Here is a 13,964-nt window from a genome sequence, read left to right on the forward strand (position 1 = left end):
TGGTGTTGGTGTGTTTGTTACTGCTGATAACTGCACAGTGGTTGATAAACACACAGTCGAATCTAGTTAAATCTAGTATGTCTTGTTTCACATTCTTCAACAAATCTAGGAAAATATTTTTTTAATATACTGGTGACAAAAAAATGTATTAAAAATGAACTTTTACTTTTACTCCTTGTGGGTCTTTGAAGCAGCAGATGGTAACAGGATACAGCAAGAAAAATAGAATATAAATAAGAATAGAGCAAATGGGGCATTAAACATACACAGCTGTCTATTGTCCTTAATAAATATATTCAAATCACAGATTTATATAACATGTACAGAATCAAACCAGAAAATCTTACTTCCAGGATGAGCGACACATGATCGACCAATCAGAGCTGGCTGAGAGATTTAGGACTTTTCTCTGATGCTGCAGTCAAGTCATGTTAACCAGTTTTATCATTTTTCACCTTTTTCATACTGCACACTTTCTCAAACTTTTTGGTATATATTCTCATAAAGTTCTGATACTTCACTCACCTCACTAAGATCTACTGCTGCTATTTTAAATCACTTAATGCTGTAATCCAGACTTTTATCATACTTTAATTCGTCCACAAAATCCATAAACGCTTCATTTCATGCACAAAATTGAATTTGTGTCTTTTGATTTCCTGGACGAAAATGAAGACAATATTTTAATTTTATGTACGAAATGATCTTATATTAAATTAAATTGTGTAGATTTATGCAACTGTATTAACATGATCAAAGTTTATTTCGTGGCATGAAATCTATTTAGTGAAACACGTGGAAAGCATTTTGTGGATGAAATGAAGGTAACGCTCGGTGCATCAAGGTTCAATCAGTGCTGCGGAAAGCTCGGCACACTGCAAGTGTTTGTCACATTTTCCATTGTATTGCAAGTGCTACATGTATATTATTAACACTAAAGTCATTGAATACTTCATTAGAAACTTATTCCAGCAACAAAATCAACAGCGCTCTCACATAGAGCTGCATGACCTGCCATTCATAAAAGTCATTATTTCTTTTACTTAGGGTTCAAGTCTGTTTATTTGTCTTATACACAGCATACACAGGGAAACAGAGCTATGAAATGCTTGTATGCCGGGTCCGCTCAGTATAAAAAGACTAGTATCGCTATTTCAGTGATTTTTTTTATACTTAGCTCTGTAGAAGAAAAATGAGACTGTAAAAGCTACTGAAGGAATGTAATTAAAAGTTATTCCATCATGAATATGTCTAATTGAAACCTAAAGGAATATATATAAAATCATTTTTCAGAAGGTGACCATGCAGAGGTTGGATCATTCTCAGCTGCTGTCAGCTCAGTTTCAGATCTGGACTTCTGAAGCCTTCAGCCAACAGACCGCAGCCTGACAGCTGATCTGCATCCACAGCAATCTAACAACCTGATGTACAAAGGAAATACATCATGCTGCAAAACTGTGTGTTTGGAGTAGAAACAACAACCAAATCAGTGTCTGTATTTATTCATGAAATATGACAATATATTCAGGGAGAAAATGGAGACGCACTTGATGATATAACATGGACACACACTTCACCAAAAGCACAAAATGACAAAACACCTGCATTTAAATGATTAACGGCTACAAACTGAAGCAAGCACAGACAATGTCAAATGTGGATACTTTTACGCACGCATTCGTCTCTCATCTCCTCATTTATGCAAGAACGGAACACATATTGGTTTATTTTAGGACAATTATAATCACATATTAAGTAAAATATATATATATGTTGACAATAAAAAGTATAAAATAAAACGTTTGAAGCCAATAAGATCAAACAATGTTGATTTTTACTTAAATGTCTATTTTCTTGTACATGTGTGATGTCAAAAGCATGTTCTGTTTGTTTACAGTGAAATTAGTAGTAAACCTATATGAAAATAAAAACATCAATATTCTCATTTTAAAGTAAGTGTGTGTGTGTGTGTGATCCTGTACAGAGTGAACTATCATGTCAGCAGCTGTGTTTGGTCAGCAGTGTGAGTGTTTCTCTCTCCCTCCTCTATCTGACAAGAGACACTGAGGAACCAAACCACCCAAACCCAAACCCAGGGTAGAGTGGTTCAGTGAATGTGGAGTGGAAGGTGTGGATGTGGATCAGTGAGTCAGAGGAAACTCTGTAGAAGGACAGAGAGCCAGCAGACCAGTCCAGATACACTGCTACTCTGTTAGAGTCAGAGGAGGAGGAGATTCCTGTGGATACTACTCTGTTATTGTGCCAGACAGAGCAACTATCATCAGAGCAGAACAGACTCCAGGACTTTTCATTCCCTCCAAGCCTGCAATCATCACCCTCTCCTCTCCTTCTGATTCCTCTGTAAGTCACTCCTATATAAACGTTTCCTTTCCTCTCGACCTCCCAGTAACAGCGACCAGTCAGACTATTTCTACACAGCAGCTGTTTCCAGAAGTCAAATCTCTCTGGGTGATCAGGATATGGCTGCTTCTCTCTCACCAGTGTCACCTTTCGGTTGTCTTCAGACAGGAAGAGGTTTCTGTTTGCTGTGTTTGGGTCCAGAGTGAGTTCACAGGCATCTGATGGAGAGAACAAGACACAATACAGCAACTTCTTTGAACCTAATAGATCTGTTTATTATTTGTTGATTTATTAACAGCTTGAACTTTAATTTATTCAAAGTTTCATAATGACACATTATATCAGCCATCATCTTCATTCACAGTAGGACTTGAATGAATAGATGTCACATGCTGCTGTGTAGAGGGACTTTCCATGTAAGTAGTTGAATGTTTGCTGCTTTGTTTTCATGAATCAAACTAAATACACACTTACACTTCCTCAGACCTGGTTTCAACCTCTGGACTCCACCATGGTCCACACTGTGGGGGAAACAAAGTCAGTCCAGCATATTCTCTTTGATAATGGAAACATGGGCATTAAATAACCTTCCTGATGAATAATTTTCCATACAGCATCACTCATATCCATCATTAAACATCAAACAATATTCCTCAGCTTCTCAGCATGACAGAGGAAATGTGTGCCAGCTCTCAGCCTTCTAGCAGACGTTGCCTCTCCAGACCTGAGAGAGTCCAGTCTCCAGTGTGGATCCTCCAGTCCAGCAGAGAGCAGCTTCACTCCTGAGTCTCCTGGATGATTGTAGCTCAGGTCCAGCTCTCTCAGATGGGAGGGGTTGGAGCTCAGAGCTGAGGCCAGAGAAGCACAGCCTTCCTCTGTGAGCAGACAGCCTGACAGCCTGCGCACACACACACACGCACACACACACACACACACACACACACACACACACACACACACACACACACAGAGAAAAGAAGCCACATGTTAGATTTTATTAGTATACTACTGTGAAATTAGTTGTGATAATTAAGTCAAATGCTAGCAAAACTGTAACTGCCTCAAATACAAACAGTTGACTAGATAATCAGCTTTGTGGTTTCATTTGCTCCAGTTTGAGAGTTCTCCACTCACTTTGTGACAGAATATCAGAAGTCCTTTCTGGTATTTTAGGTTTCAACAACTGAGGCAGCAAGGAGAGGAAAGAATGAAATGTCCTCATGGAAAATAATTCACAGAGGCTAGGAAGTGTTGCTAAATGTTGGTATTACAACTGGTTTTAAAATTACATGAACAGAGAAAATCCTCCACAGGTTAGAAGTTTATTCGCTGATAGTAACTTGTATGTAAAGCAGGATTTAAATGGTCGTCTGTTGAACAGGTTGAGGAATACTGACCTGAGAGTTTCCAGTCTACAGTGTGGACTCTCCAGTCCAGCAGAGAGCAGCTTCACTCCTGAATCCTGCAGGTCGTTGTTACTCAGGTCCAGCTCTCTCAGACTAGAGGACTGGGAGCTGAGAACTGAGGCCAGAGCTTCACAGCTTCTCTCTGACAGCTGACACACACTCAGCCTGAAGGAGATGTACAGATATGAAAATGTTACTCTCTTATAATTAATATGATTGATATCTGTGTTTTGTTAGTCACTGCTATTATGGCTGTGTATGAAAAGCTGCATGAGAAGAATACTGATTTTGAACATTTTCAAGATTTCCTTTGAACAGTACTACAGTAAAATGGCTCTTTAATCCCAATGTTAAAGTTTCATGGTGGCATGGTTGTTGGTGCCAGACGGCCTGGTTTGAGTAATTCAGAAACTGCTGATCTACTGGGATTTTCACACACAACCATCTCTAGGGTTTACAGAGAATGGTCAGAAAAAGAGAAAATATCCAGTGAGCGGCAGTTCTCTGGGCGAAAATGCCTTGTTGATGGCAGAGGTCAGAGGAGAATGGCCAGACTGTTTCGAGCTGATAGAAAGGCAACAGTAACTCAGATAACCTCTTTACAACTGTGGTGAGCAGAAAAGCATCTCAGAATGCAACACGTCCAACCTGGAGGCAGATGTCACTTTGGTAGCCGGTTGACACTGAGCTGAAAGCTGATACCTACCCAGTATTAGTAAGGTGTACCTAATGAAGTGGCCAGTGAGTGTATATGGGCAAATGGGAAAGAGATTATGTATTTAACTCACTAAACACCCTTTCCTAGACAAGATTATTTATTGGGGAAGATATAGAGATGACATCTGTTTGTTCTGGGCAGGGTCAGAAGAGGATTTGTTGTCCTTTCACCAGTATTTAAATACTACAAACAAAAACATTAAACTTTCTTTGTAATACAACAAAGACCAAATTCATTTCCTAGATTTGGAAAAACACAAGGACAAAGAGGGATACTTGCATTCCACTATTTTCAGGAAACCTACTTCCTGTAATACAATTCTCCATGCAAAAAGTTGTCATCCTAAACACCTTAAAGGAAATATACCTTATGGTCAGTTCCAAAGACTAAGGAGAACATGTGACCAAGAGAGAGATTTTGACCAAAAGGCTGAAGAAATGAAAATTGTTTCTTTCAAAGAGGCTATGAGAAGGCAGTAGTTGAAAAAGCTAGAAGGAGAGCAAAAGATGTAGACAGAGAAACACTTTTGCAGAGAAAGTCATTCCATCATAAACCTGAGAGAATCTATTTCTCTATAACATTCAGTACTGAGGCAAATCGTATGAAGAATATTAAAAAGAACTGGAGTATTCTTCAGTGTGATGCCTCATTACGAGATATGTTTTCAGAGCCCCCTATCTTCAGCTTTAAACGCTCACCTGGCCTTGGTGATAAGCTGGTTCATAGTCACGTACCTGCCATCCAAAAACTACCTGGCTTCCTCCAAAGCCTGTTGGTTGCTTTCAATGTGGTCACTGTAACCACTGTTCTAATGTACAACAATGCAAGAGCTTCCAAGATAATCATACAAATAATATTTATAAAATAAGACATTTCATAAGTTGTACAACAACATTTGTTTTCTAGAAATTGGAATGCCCCCTTTGCAACGTGTTTTATGTTGGGAGAACTAAATGTGTATGTGCATGTGTATGTATATATATATGCATACATATGGGTATGTCTGTATGTGTATGTATATGCACCCCCTTAAAATGTATAGTGTTCAACATGAGTGTCTATTGGCCAGCCTTGTATATTTTTATGTGCTGTTCACTTGATATGGTTATTTTAAGTTGCCGCTGCCTCTTGTTGTTCCTGCCTGTTCCCTCTAGGGGAGTGACTACCTGCACTCCACTTGTCAGATTGACAAGGATTGCTGAATGAGAACAGCTGTTTCACCTTTGTCTCTCCTTTAAGTCTCTTACCATTGTGCTTTGTGTAAGCTCCCAGAAGAAGGCAAGACTCCGAAACGCGTCGGGGATTTTTAACAATGTTCAGAATTTACAACTTGCCAATGGAATAAAGGCATTTTATATTTTTCACCTCAAGTTGAGTGCCTTGGTTCCTTATTATCTTCCTGGCTAACATATATCCTCTGCCAAAGAGCACCTTCTTGTCTGATACAGTTGATAGTTTCAAGAAGTTCTCCAGTCCTATCGCCCTTTATTCAACCTTTACAGTTTGAGGAATACTGACCTGAGAGTTTCCAGTCTACAGTGTGGACTCTCCAGTCCAGCAGAGAGCAGCTTCACTCCTGAATCCTGCAGGTCGTTGTTACTCAGGTCCAGCTCTCTCAGACTAGAGGACTGGGAGCTGAGAACTGAGGCCAGAGCTTCACAGCTTCTCTCTGACAGCTGACACACACTCAGCCTCAATGGAGATGTACAGATATGAAATGTTACTCTCTTTTATTTAATACAATTGATAACTTTGTTTTGTTAGGCACTGCTATTACGGCTGTGTATGAAAAGCTGGATGAGAGGAATACTGAATTTTACTTAAGTAAAATAGCTCTTAAATCTCAATGTTAAACTTGCAGGCTGAACCTTCAACAGGTTCAGGAGCAGAGCTGGAAATAACACTCGCCGCTTGCCAGCTGTGAGTATTTTTCATCTCAGCCAAGTCAGATACAAAGATCACTCAAACCCAGAAGACAAATGATAAATAAACTTAAACTGTTATGGCTGCAGATTTGCAAGTTGGAGAATTGTTCAGCATTGGTGGACGTTTGCACTCTGCTGAGTGCCTTGTAGTTTACCTTGTTAAACTTGAACATTACATCACTTATACTGATCTAGCATTAATAAAATATGATATATACAAAAGAACATAAACTTGTGATTTTGATGTTAAGTGTGTAACTTTAGAAAATTATCTGTCTCAATAAACTTGAATATAACATTATCTGTACTGGGCTAGAAATAATTTCTCCGGGCTAGTAGAAATTTCATCCCACTAACCTGGTGGTCTAGTACCCAAAATCCTTAAAGGATAAGGCTGGTGTTTTTTAATGCATTGCTTACCGTCAACAAATCCTATGAAAATAACAAAATCAACAATGCATTTGCTCCAGTCCCGTTACTTTCTGACTTCCCACGTACCGTTTTTAGCCGTCAACCCAGAAGTCATTGGTTCCAATTGTAAGCTAAAAACCTTTAAATACAGCTCACAAAGACATAGTTTCAATTTTAAAAATCGCTAACTGTTACCACGAAAAGTCAGACTGTTGTAGTTATTACCAAATCAAATTAAAATGGGAAAAAAATCTTCATTACGCCAGGGACTATTTTCTGTGCTACGGAACTACTTTCTTGAGATCGCAAAGTGTTTACAGCCGGCTTATTAAGCTGTTTGAGGAAAAAGTCAGCCGGCCCGGTGCATCGTGATGATGAAATATGCTGCAGAGCAGCAGCATGGCTCTGTGATGGGTTTTTAATAGTTTTTTAATACAGTGGAGTTCTATGGCTGCTGGGACATGAGGCTTTACTGGGCACCGGCTACATGGATGAGACTTGTTGGCAAAACAAATTCATTGCTGATTTTGTTATTTTCATAGGATTTTTTGATGGTAAGAAATGCATTAAAAAACACCAGCCTTATCTTTTAAGTTCCACCCCTGTTCAGGAATACTGACCTGAGAGTCTCCAGTCTACAGTGTGGACTCTCCAGTCCAGCAGAGAGCAGCTTCACTCCTGAATCCTGCAGGTCGTTGTTACTCAGGTCCAGCTCTCTCAGACTAGAGGACTGGGAGCTGAGAACTGATGACAACTCCTTACAGTATTTCTCTGTGAGCTTGTTTTCATTCAACCTGACAAAATAGATAGACATTTTTTCCTTTATATTTTAGATAATTATCTTTCCAGAGTGACTCTCTGTCAGTGAGCAGGAAGGGGTTCAGTGTCTTACTCAAGTACACTTGGACAGAAAACATTTGGTGTTTCAGAGATCAAACATGTGATGTTCTAACCCTGTCCAGCCGTTTAATACAATTAAAGGAACAGAGTAGAAAAGAAGAGGAATATGACACAATACATTTTATCATACAGAGTTCATGCCAAACTAAATGATTTTGTTTGACAAATGCAGAAAAATTCTGAACATGTCAAGAAACAGGATGCAATATTATAGTTACAACCTATTGTTAGACAAAAGCATCATAACCTGATCTTACCTCAGAGTTTCCAGTCTACAGTGTGGACTCTCCAGTCCAGCAGAGAGCAGCTTCACTCCTGAATCCTGCAGGTCGTTGTTACTCAGGTCCAGCTCTCTCAGACTAGAGGACTGGGAGCTGAGAACTGATGACAACTTCTTACAGCATTTCTCTGTGAGCTTGTTTTGATTCAACCTGACAAAATAGACAGAATCTTTTCCTTCATATTTTAGATAATTAGCTTTCCAGAGTGACTCTCTGTCAGTGAGCAGGAAGGGGTTCAGTGTCTTACTCAAGTACACTTGGACAGGGAACACACACTCAGCCTTAATGGAGATATATAGATGTCAAAATGTTGCTCTCTTACTAATATGATTGATATCTGTGTTTTTTAGACACTGCTATTATGGCTGTGTATGTAAAGCTGGCTGACAATACTGATTCTGAAAATTTTCAAGATTTATTTTCCAAATAAATTGAACATTACTACAGTAAAATGGATCTTGAATCCCAGTGTTAAACTTGCAGCATCACCCTTTACATGTTCAGGAATACTGACCTGAGAGTTTCCAGTCTACAGTGTGGACTCTCCAGTCCAGCAGAGAGCAGCTTCACTCCTGAATCCTGCAGGTCGTTGTTACTCAGGTCCAGCTCTCTCAGACTAGAGGACTGGGAGCTGAGAACTGATGACAACTTCTTACAGCATTTCTTTGTCAGCTTGTTTTGATTCAACCTGACAAAATAGACAGAATATTTTCCCTTATATTTTAGATAATTAGCTTTCCAGAGTGACTCTGTCAGTGAGCAGCAAGGGGTTCAGTCTCTTACTCAAGTACATTTGTGCAGGGAACACACTCTCAGCCTCAATGGAGATGTACAGATGTCAAAATGTTGCTCTCTTACTAATATGATTGATATCTGTGTTTTTTAGACACTGCTATTATGGCTGTGTATGCAAAGCTGGATGAGAATACTGATTCTGAAAATTTTCAAGATTTATTTTCCAAATAAATTGAACATTACTGCAGTAAAATGGCTCTTGAATCCCAGTGTTAAACTTGTAGCATCACCCTTTACATGTTCAGGAATACTGACCTGAGAGTTTCCAGTCTACAGTGTGGACTCTCCAGTCCAGCAGAGAGCAGCTTCACTCCTGAATCCTGCAGGTCGTTGTTACTCAGGTCCAGCTCTCTCAGACTAGAGGACTGGGAGCTGAGAACTGATGACAACTTCTTACAGCATTTGTCTGTGAGCTCGTTTTGATTCAACCTGACAAAATAGACAGAACATTTTCCTTTATATTTTATATATTTAGCTTTCCAGAGTGACTCTCTGTCAGTGAGCAGGAAGGGGTTCAGTGTCTTACTCAAGTACACTTGGACAGAGAACATTTGGTGTTTCAGAGATCAAACATGTGATGCTCTAACTCTGTCCAGTCCTTTAATACAATTAAAGGAACAGAGTAGAAAAGAAGAAGAATACAACACAATACATTTTATCATACAGAGTTCATGCCAAACTAAATTATTTTGTTTGACAAATGGAGAAAAATTATGAACATGTCAAGAAACAGCATGCAATATTATAGTTACAACCTATTGTTAGACAAAGGCATCATAACCTGATCTTACCTCAGAGTTTCCAGTCTACAGTGTGGACTCTCCAGTCCAGCAGAGAGCAGCTTCACTCCTGAATCCTGCAGGTCGTTGTTACTCAGGTCCAGCTCTCTCAGACTAGAGGACTGGGAGCTGAGAACTGAGGCCAGAGCTCCACAGCTTCTCTCTGACAGCTGACACACACTCAGCCTGAAGAAGCATTAGTGATAAAGAGATACAACAAGATTGAAAATATATCTTTTTTTCTCTTCTGTATAAATATTACATTTAATATATTGAATCTATCCAGTTATGTATGCACCTACAGAGCTATATTGGAGGCTTTGACCACTGGCAGCAGCCTCAGAAGAGCCTCCTCTGAAGCAGAGTATTTCTTTAGGTCAAACACGTCCAGCTCTTCTTCTGATGACAGTAAGATGAAGACCAGAGCCGACCACTGAGCAGGGGAGAGTCTGTCTGTGGAGAGACTTCCTGATCTCAGGTGCTGTTGGATCTCCTCTACTAGAGAACGGTCATTCAGCTCATTCAGACAGTGGAACAGATTGATGCTTCTCTCTGGAGAGGGATTCTCCCTGATCTTCTGCTTGATGTACTGGACTATTTCCTGATTGGTCTGTGAGCCACTTCCTGTCTGTTTCATCAGGCCTCGTAGGAGAGTATGATTGGTCTCCACTGAAAGGCCCAGGAGGAAGCGGAGGAACAAGTCCAGGTGTCCATTTGGACTCTGTAAGGCCTTGTCCACAGCACTCTGGTTGAGGTGTTTGATGTTAGATTTGTCTCTGAATAGTTTAGACCAACAGGATGTTGATTGAGTTTCTGACAGTTTATTGACACCAGTGTTGATGAATGACAGAAAGACATAAACGGCAGCCAGAAACTCCTGAATGCTCAGATGGACAAAGCAGAACACCTTGTCCTGGTTCAGCCCACACTCCTCTTTAAAGATCTGTGTGAACACTCCTGAGTACACTGAGGCTGCTCTGATATCAATGCCACACTCTGTCAGGTCAGCTTCATAGAAGATCAGGTTGCCTTTCTCCAGCTGCTCAAAAGCCAGTTTTCCCAGAGAGAGAATCATCTTCCTGCTCTCTGTATTCCAGTGTGGATCTGTCTCAGCTCTCCCATGATACTTGACATTCCCCTGGATGGACTGAACCACCAGGAAGAGGATGTACATCTCAGTCAGGGTCTTGGGCATCTTTCCTCTCTTCCTGGTTCTCAACACATGATCCAGAACTGTAGCAGTGATCCAGCAGAAGACTGGGATGTGGCACATGATGTGGAGGCTTCGTGAAGTCTTGATGTGGGAGATGATTCTGCTGGCCTGCTCCTCATCTCTGAATCTCTTCCTGAAGTACTCCTCCTTCTGTGGGTCAGTGAAGCCTCTCACCTGTGTCACCATGTCAACGCACTCAGGAGGGATCTGATTGGCTGCTGCAGGTCGTGTGGTTATCCAGAGGCGAGCAGAGGGAAGCAGTTTCCCCTTGATGAGGTTTGTCAGCAGCACGTCCACTGAGGTTGACTCTGTAACATCGGTCCAGATCTCGTTGTTCTGGAAGTCTAGAGGAAGTCGACACTCATCCAGACCGTCAAAGATGAACACAACCTGGAACTTGTCAAACCTGCAGATTCCTGCTTCTTTGGTCTCAGTGAAGAAGTGATGAAGAAGTTCCACCAAACTGCACTTTTTCCCTTTCAGCAGATTCAGCTCTCTGAAAGTGAATGGAAATGTGAACTGTATATCCTGGTTGGCTTTGTCTTCAGCCCAGTCCAGAGTGAACTTCTGTGTTAAGACTGTTTTCCCAATGCCAGCCACTCCCGTTGTCATCAATGTTCTGGTTGGTTTATCTCTTCCAGGTAAGGGTTTAAAGATGTCTTCACATTTGATTGTTGTTTCTGGTCTTGCTGGTTTCCTGGATGCTGTTTCAATCTGTCTGACCTCATGTTCATCACTGACCTCTCCACTCCCTCCCTCTGTGATGTAGATCTCTGTGTAGATCTGATTCAGAAGTGTTGGGTTTCCTGCTTTAGCAATCCCCTCAAACAAACACTGAAACTTCTCCTTCAGATTAGATTTGAGTTCACGTTGGCACCAAGTAGCAAGAGTTTCTGAAAGGCCAAAAATAACAATAATGAATGGATGTTGTGGTAAATATAAGTGTAAACATTTCTCAGTGAATACATACTTTTCCCATCCCCATGGCATCTATTCTGCTCCTCATCACTGGTGGACAAACAGGTCCTGACTGTGTGTGCAGCTGAATGTGAAAGGCAACTGTGGTGGTGTTTTTTTTTAATGAACAATACTGTGTTCAGCATTTTAAGCCACATGAACAAATCAACAGTTTTAGCAGATGATTCATGGGGATTGTGCTCATTTACCTTCCAATCTGGAATTGAAAAGATATTTTTTGAGAAATGTCTATATTTACAGTTGAGTAGTGAATGTAAACATCTCCCATTTTCCCACTATTTCCCCTTTCCATCATGTTAAACCTGTTAAAAGCCTCTTACTGCTCTGCAGAGAGTCAGCCAGCTCCTCCTGCTTCATTCTCCTCAGGAAGTGCAGTGTGATCTGCAGAAAAGCCTCTCTGCTGCTCCTCCTCTGCTCTTCCTCCTCACCGTCCACATCCTCCTCATCCTCCCTCTGTCTCTCTAAGCATTCTGGGTAATCTGGACGCAGGACCCTCTGGAACCTTTTCAGCTCGTTCTTCACAAAAGTGACAATGTTCTCCTCAAGCAGCTGGAACAGAATAATATTTGAATTAAACATCAGATCTATCTGGCGTACACTGAAAGCATGAAGACTATTATGACCAGAGTGGTTGTTTTGCATTTCATTTCATTTGTAGCTGAAGTAAAATGTGTTGTTGTACATTTACACACCATAAATATGGAGTTCAGGTCTGTTTGATGCTCCTGGACAGACTGACCACTGGGAACCTCTGACCTCTCCTGGTGGACTCTGGATAAAACATGAAGTATTAGTGCATATAATGTCACACACACACACACACACACACACACACACACACACACACACACACACACACACATGGTTAAAGGTGACTGTGTTCTGTCATGATGGATCCTAGTAGAAACACAATGTGAACTCCACTGTAAACGCAGCTCTGAAACTAAATCAACAGAGTATCATGACTTCTTTCCTCTGTTCAGTAGAATCGAATAATAACTCATATGTTTTCAATTCTTACCTTTGCTCAGTAGAGTGCTGTCCATCTTTGAACTCAATAGGATGATCCATAGACCAGTCACTCTTCATGGACACACAGCTGGGTACAGGGGAGTCTGCTCTCTCCTGCTGGATCCTGCTCAGGATTGATAAAACAGGGTGGTGGCAGTAAAAATGTTAGAGAAGCAGAGTTTTGACCAGCAGGTTGCCAGTTTGAATCACAGTACCAACTTTGAAAATCAGAGTGAATATGTAACTCTTTCTCCACCCTGTGCAACTACCACCAATTAGACCTTGAGCAATGAACTCAACCCCCAGATTGTTCTGGTAGAGCTGCTCAGTGACCAACAGCAGAAGACTGTGGTTGTACTGAGCAGCTCTGGTATGAATATCTGTAACTGTATGCATGTGAAGCAGAGCAATGCTGCAAAACAGCATGTATGTAAAGTAAAACCCTTCTGGATAAATACAGTAATGGTAAAAATTAGAATACAATGTTACATGTTTTAATGCAAATAACAACTTACTTTTTGTCAGATAAATGTTGTTCTTTAAAATTAATATCAAAATCCTTGGACCGGTCACTCTTCATGGACACACAGCTGGGTACAGGGGAGTCTGGTCTCTCCTGCTGGACTGGGCTTCAACACAACAGAAAAAAGAGCTTTTACTCTGAATAATGATGGGTTAATGATTTCACTGCTGAGCTCTGAGATGGAGAACAGTCATGGACAGTTAGAGATCCTCATCTTACCTCTTAGCTTTGGTCTGGCTGTCATGTTCCCCAGACAGAGTGGTTTTAGAGGGAGGGAGCCCCTCCTCTCTCTCCTCAGACAGACTCATAGTGGAGCGAACACCTTTACACAAACACACCCAACATGCTGTTAGATGGACTGATTCATTAGAATAAAGTTTCCTTTACAGGATATATTACTTAAAGGGCTGTGATCACTCTGTCAGTAACATGTCACATATACACTGAGTGTACAAACCTCAAACCTGCAGGCTGTGTCCTGATTAAACACGTTCAGAAAGCAACACGTCAAATTACTGCTACTGCTTCTGCTCTTATTAGATGACTTCATTAACACTCAAACACTAATATGTTGGAAAACCATTGGAAGTGTTGAGTTATGTTTTGAACCTAAACAGCGGCTTTTCAGACAGATGCACTTTCCTCTTTTTATAGGCTAAATAA

At 40.7% G+C, this 13,964-nt stretch overlaps 1 protein-coding gene across 1 annotated transcript; it reads right to left on the bottom strand.

Moving 5' to 3' along the window:
* Positions 1 to 1,826: 1,826 nt before the first annotated feature.
* Positions 1,827 to 13,621, bottom strand: LOC139925691 (uncharacterized). Its single transcript, XM_078284305.1, has 10 exons — positions 13,521 to 13,621; positions 13,294 to 13,407; positions 12,789 to 12,905; positions 12,460 to 12,538; positions 12,088 to 12,316; positions 11,259 to 11,682; positions 3,759 to 3,932; positions 3,086 to 3,259; positions 2,836 to 2,882; positions 1,827 to 2,579 (listed from the first exon to the last, which is right to left on the bottom strand). Exons 1-10 carry the CDS (start codon positions 13,607 to 13,609, stop codon positions 2,047 to 2,049), a joined length of 1,980 nt encoding a protein of 659 aa, XP_078140431.1. The 5' UTR covers positions 13,610 to 13,621; the 3' UTR covers positions 1,827 to 2,046.
* Positions 13,622 to 13,964: the final 343 nt, after the last annotated feature.

This window comes from Centroberyx gerrardi, chromosome 1 (genome assembly GCF_048128805.1).
Source record: "Centroberyx gerrardi isolate f3 chromosome 1, fCenGer3.hap1.cur.20231027, whole genome shotgun sequence".
In the NCBI taxonomy this organism is placed as follows: Eukaryota; Metazoa; Chordata; class Actinopteri; order Beryciformes; family Berycidae; genus Centroberyx; species Centroberyx gerrardi.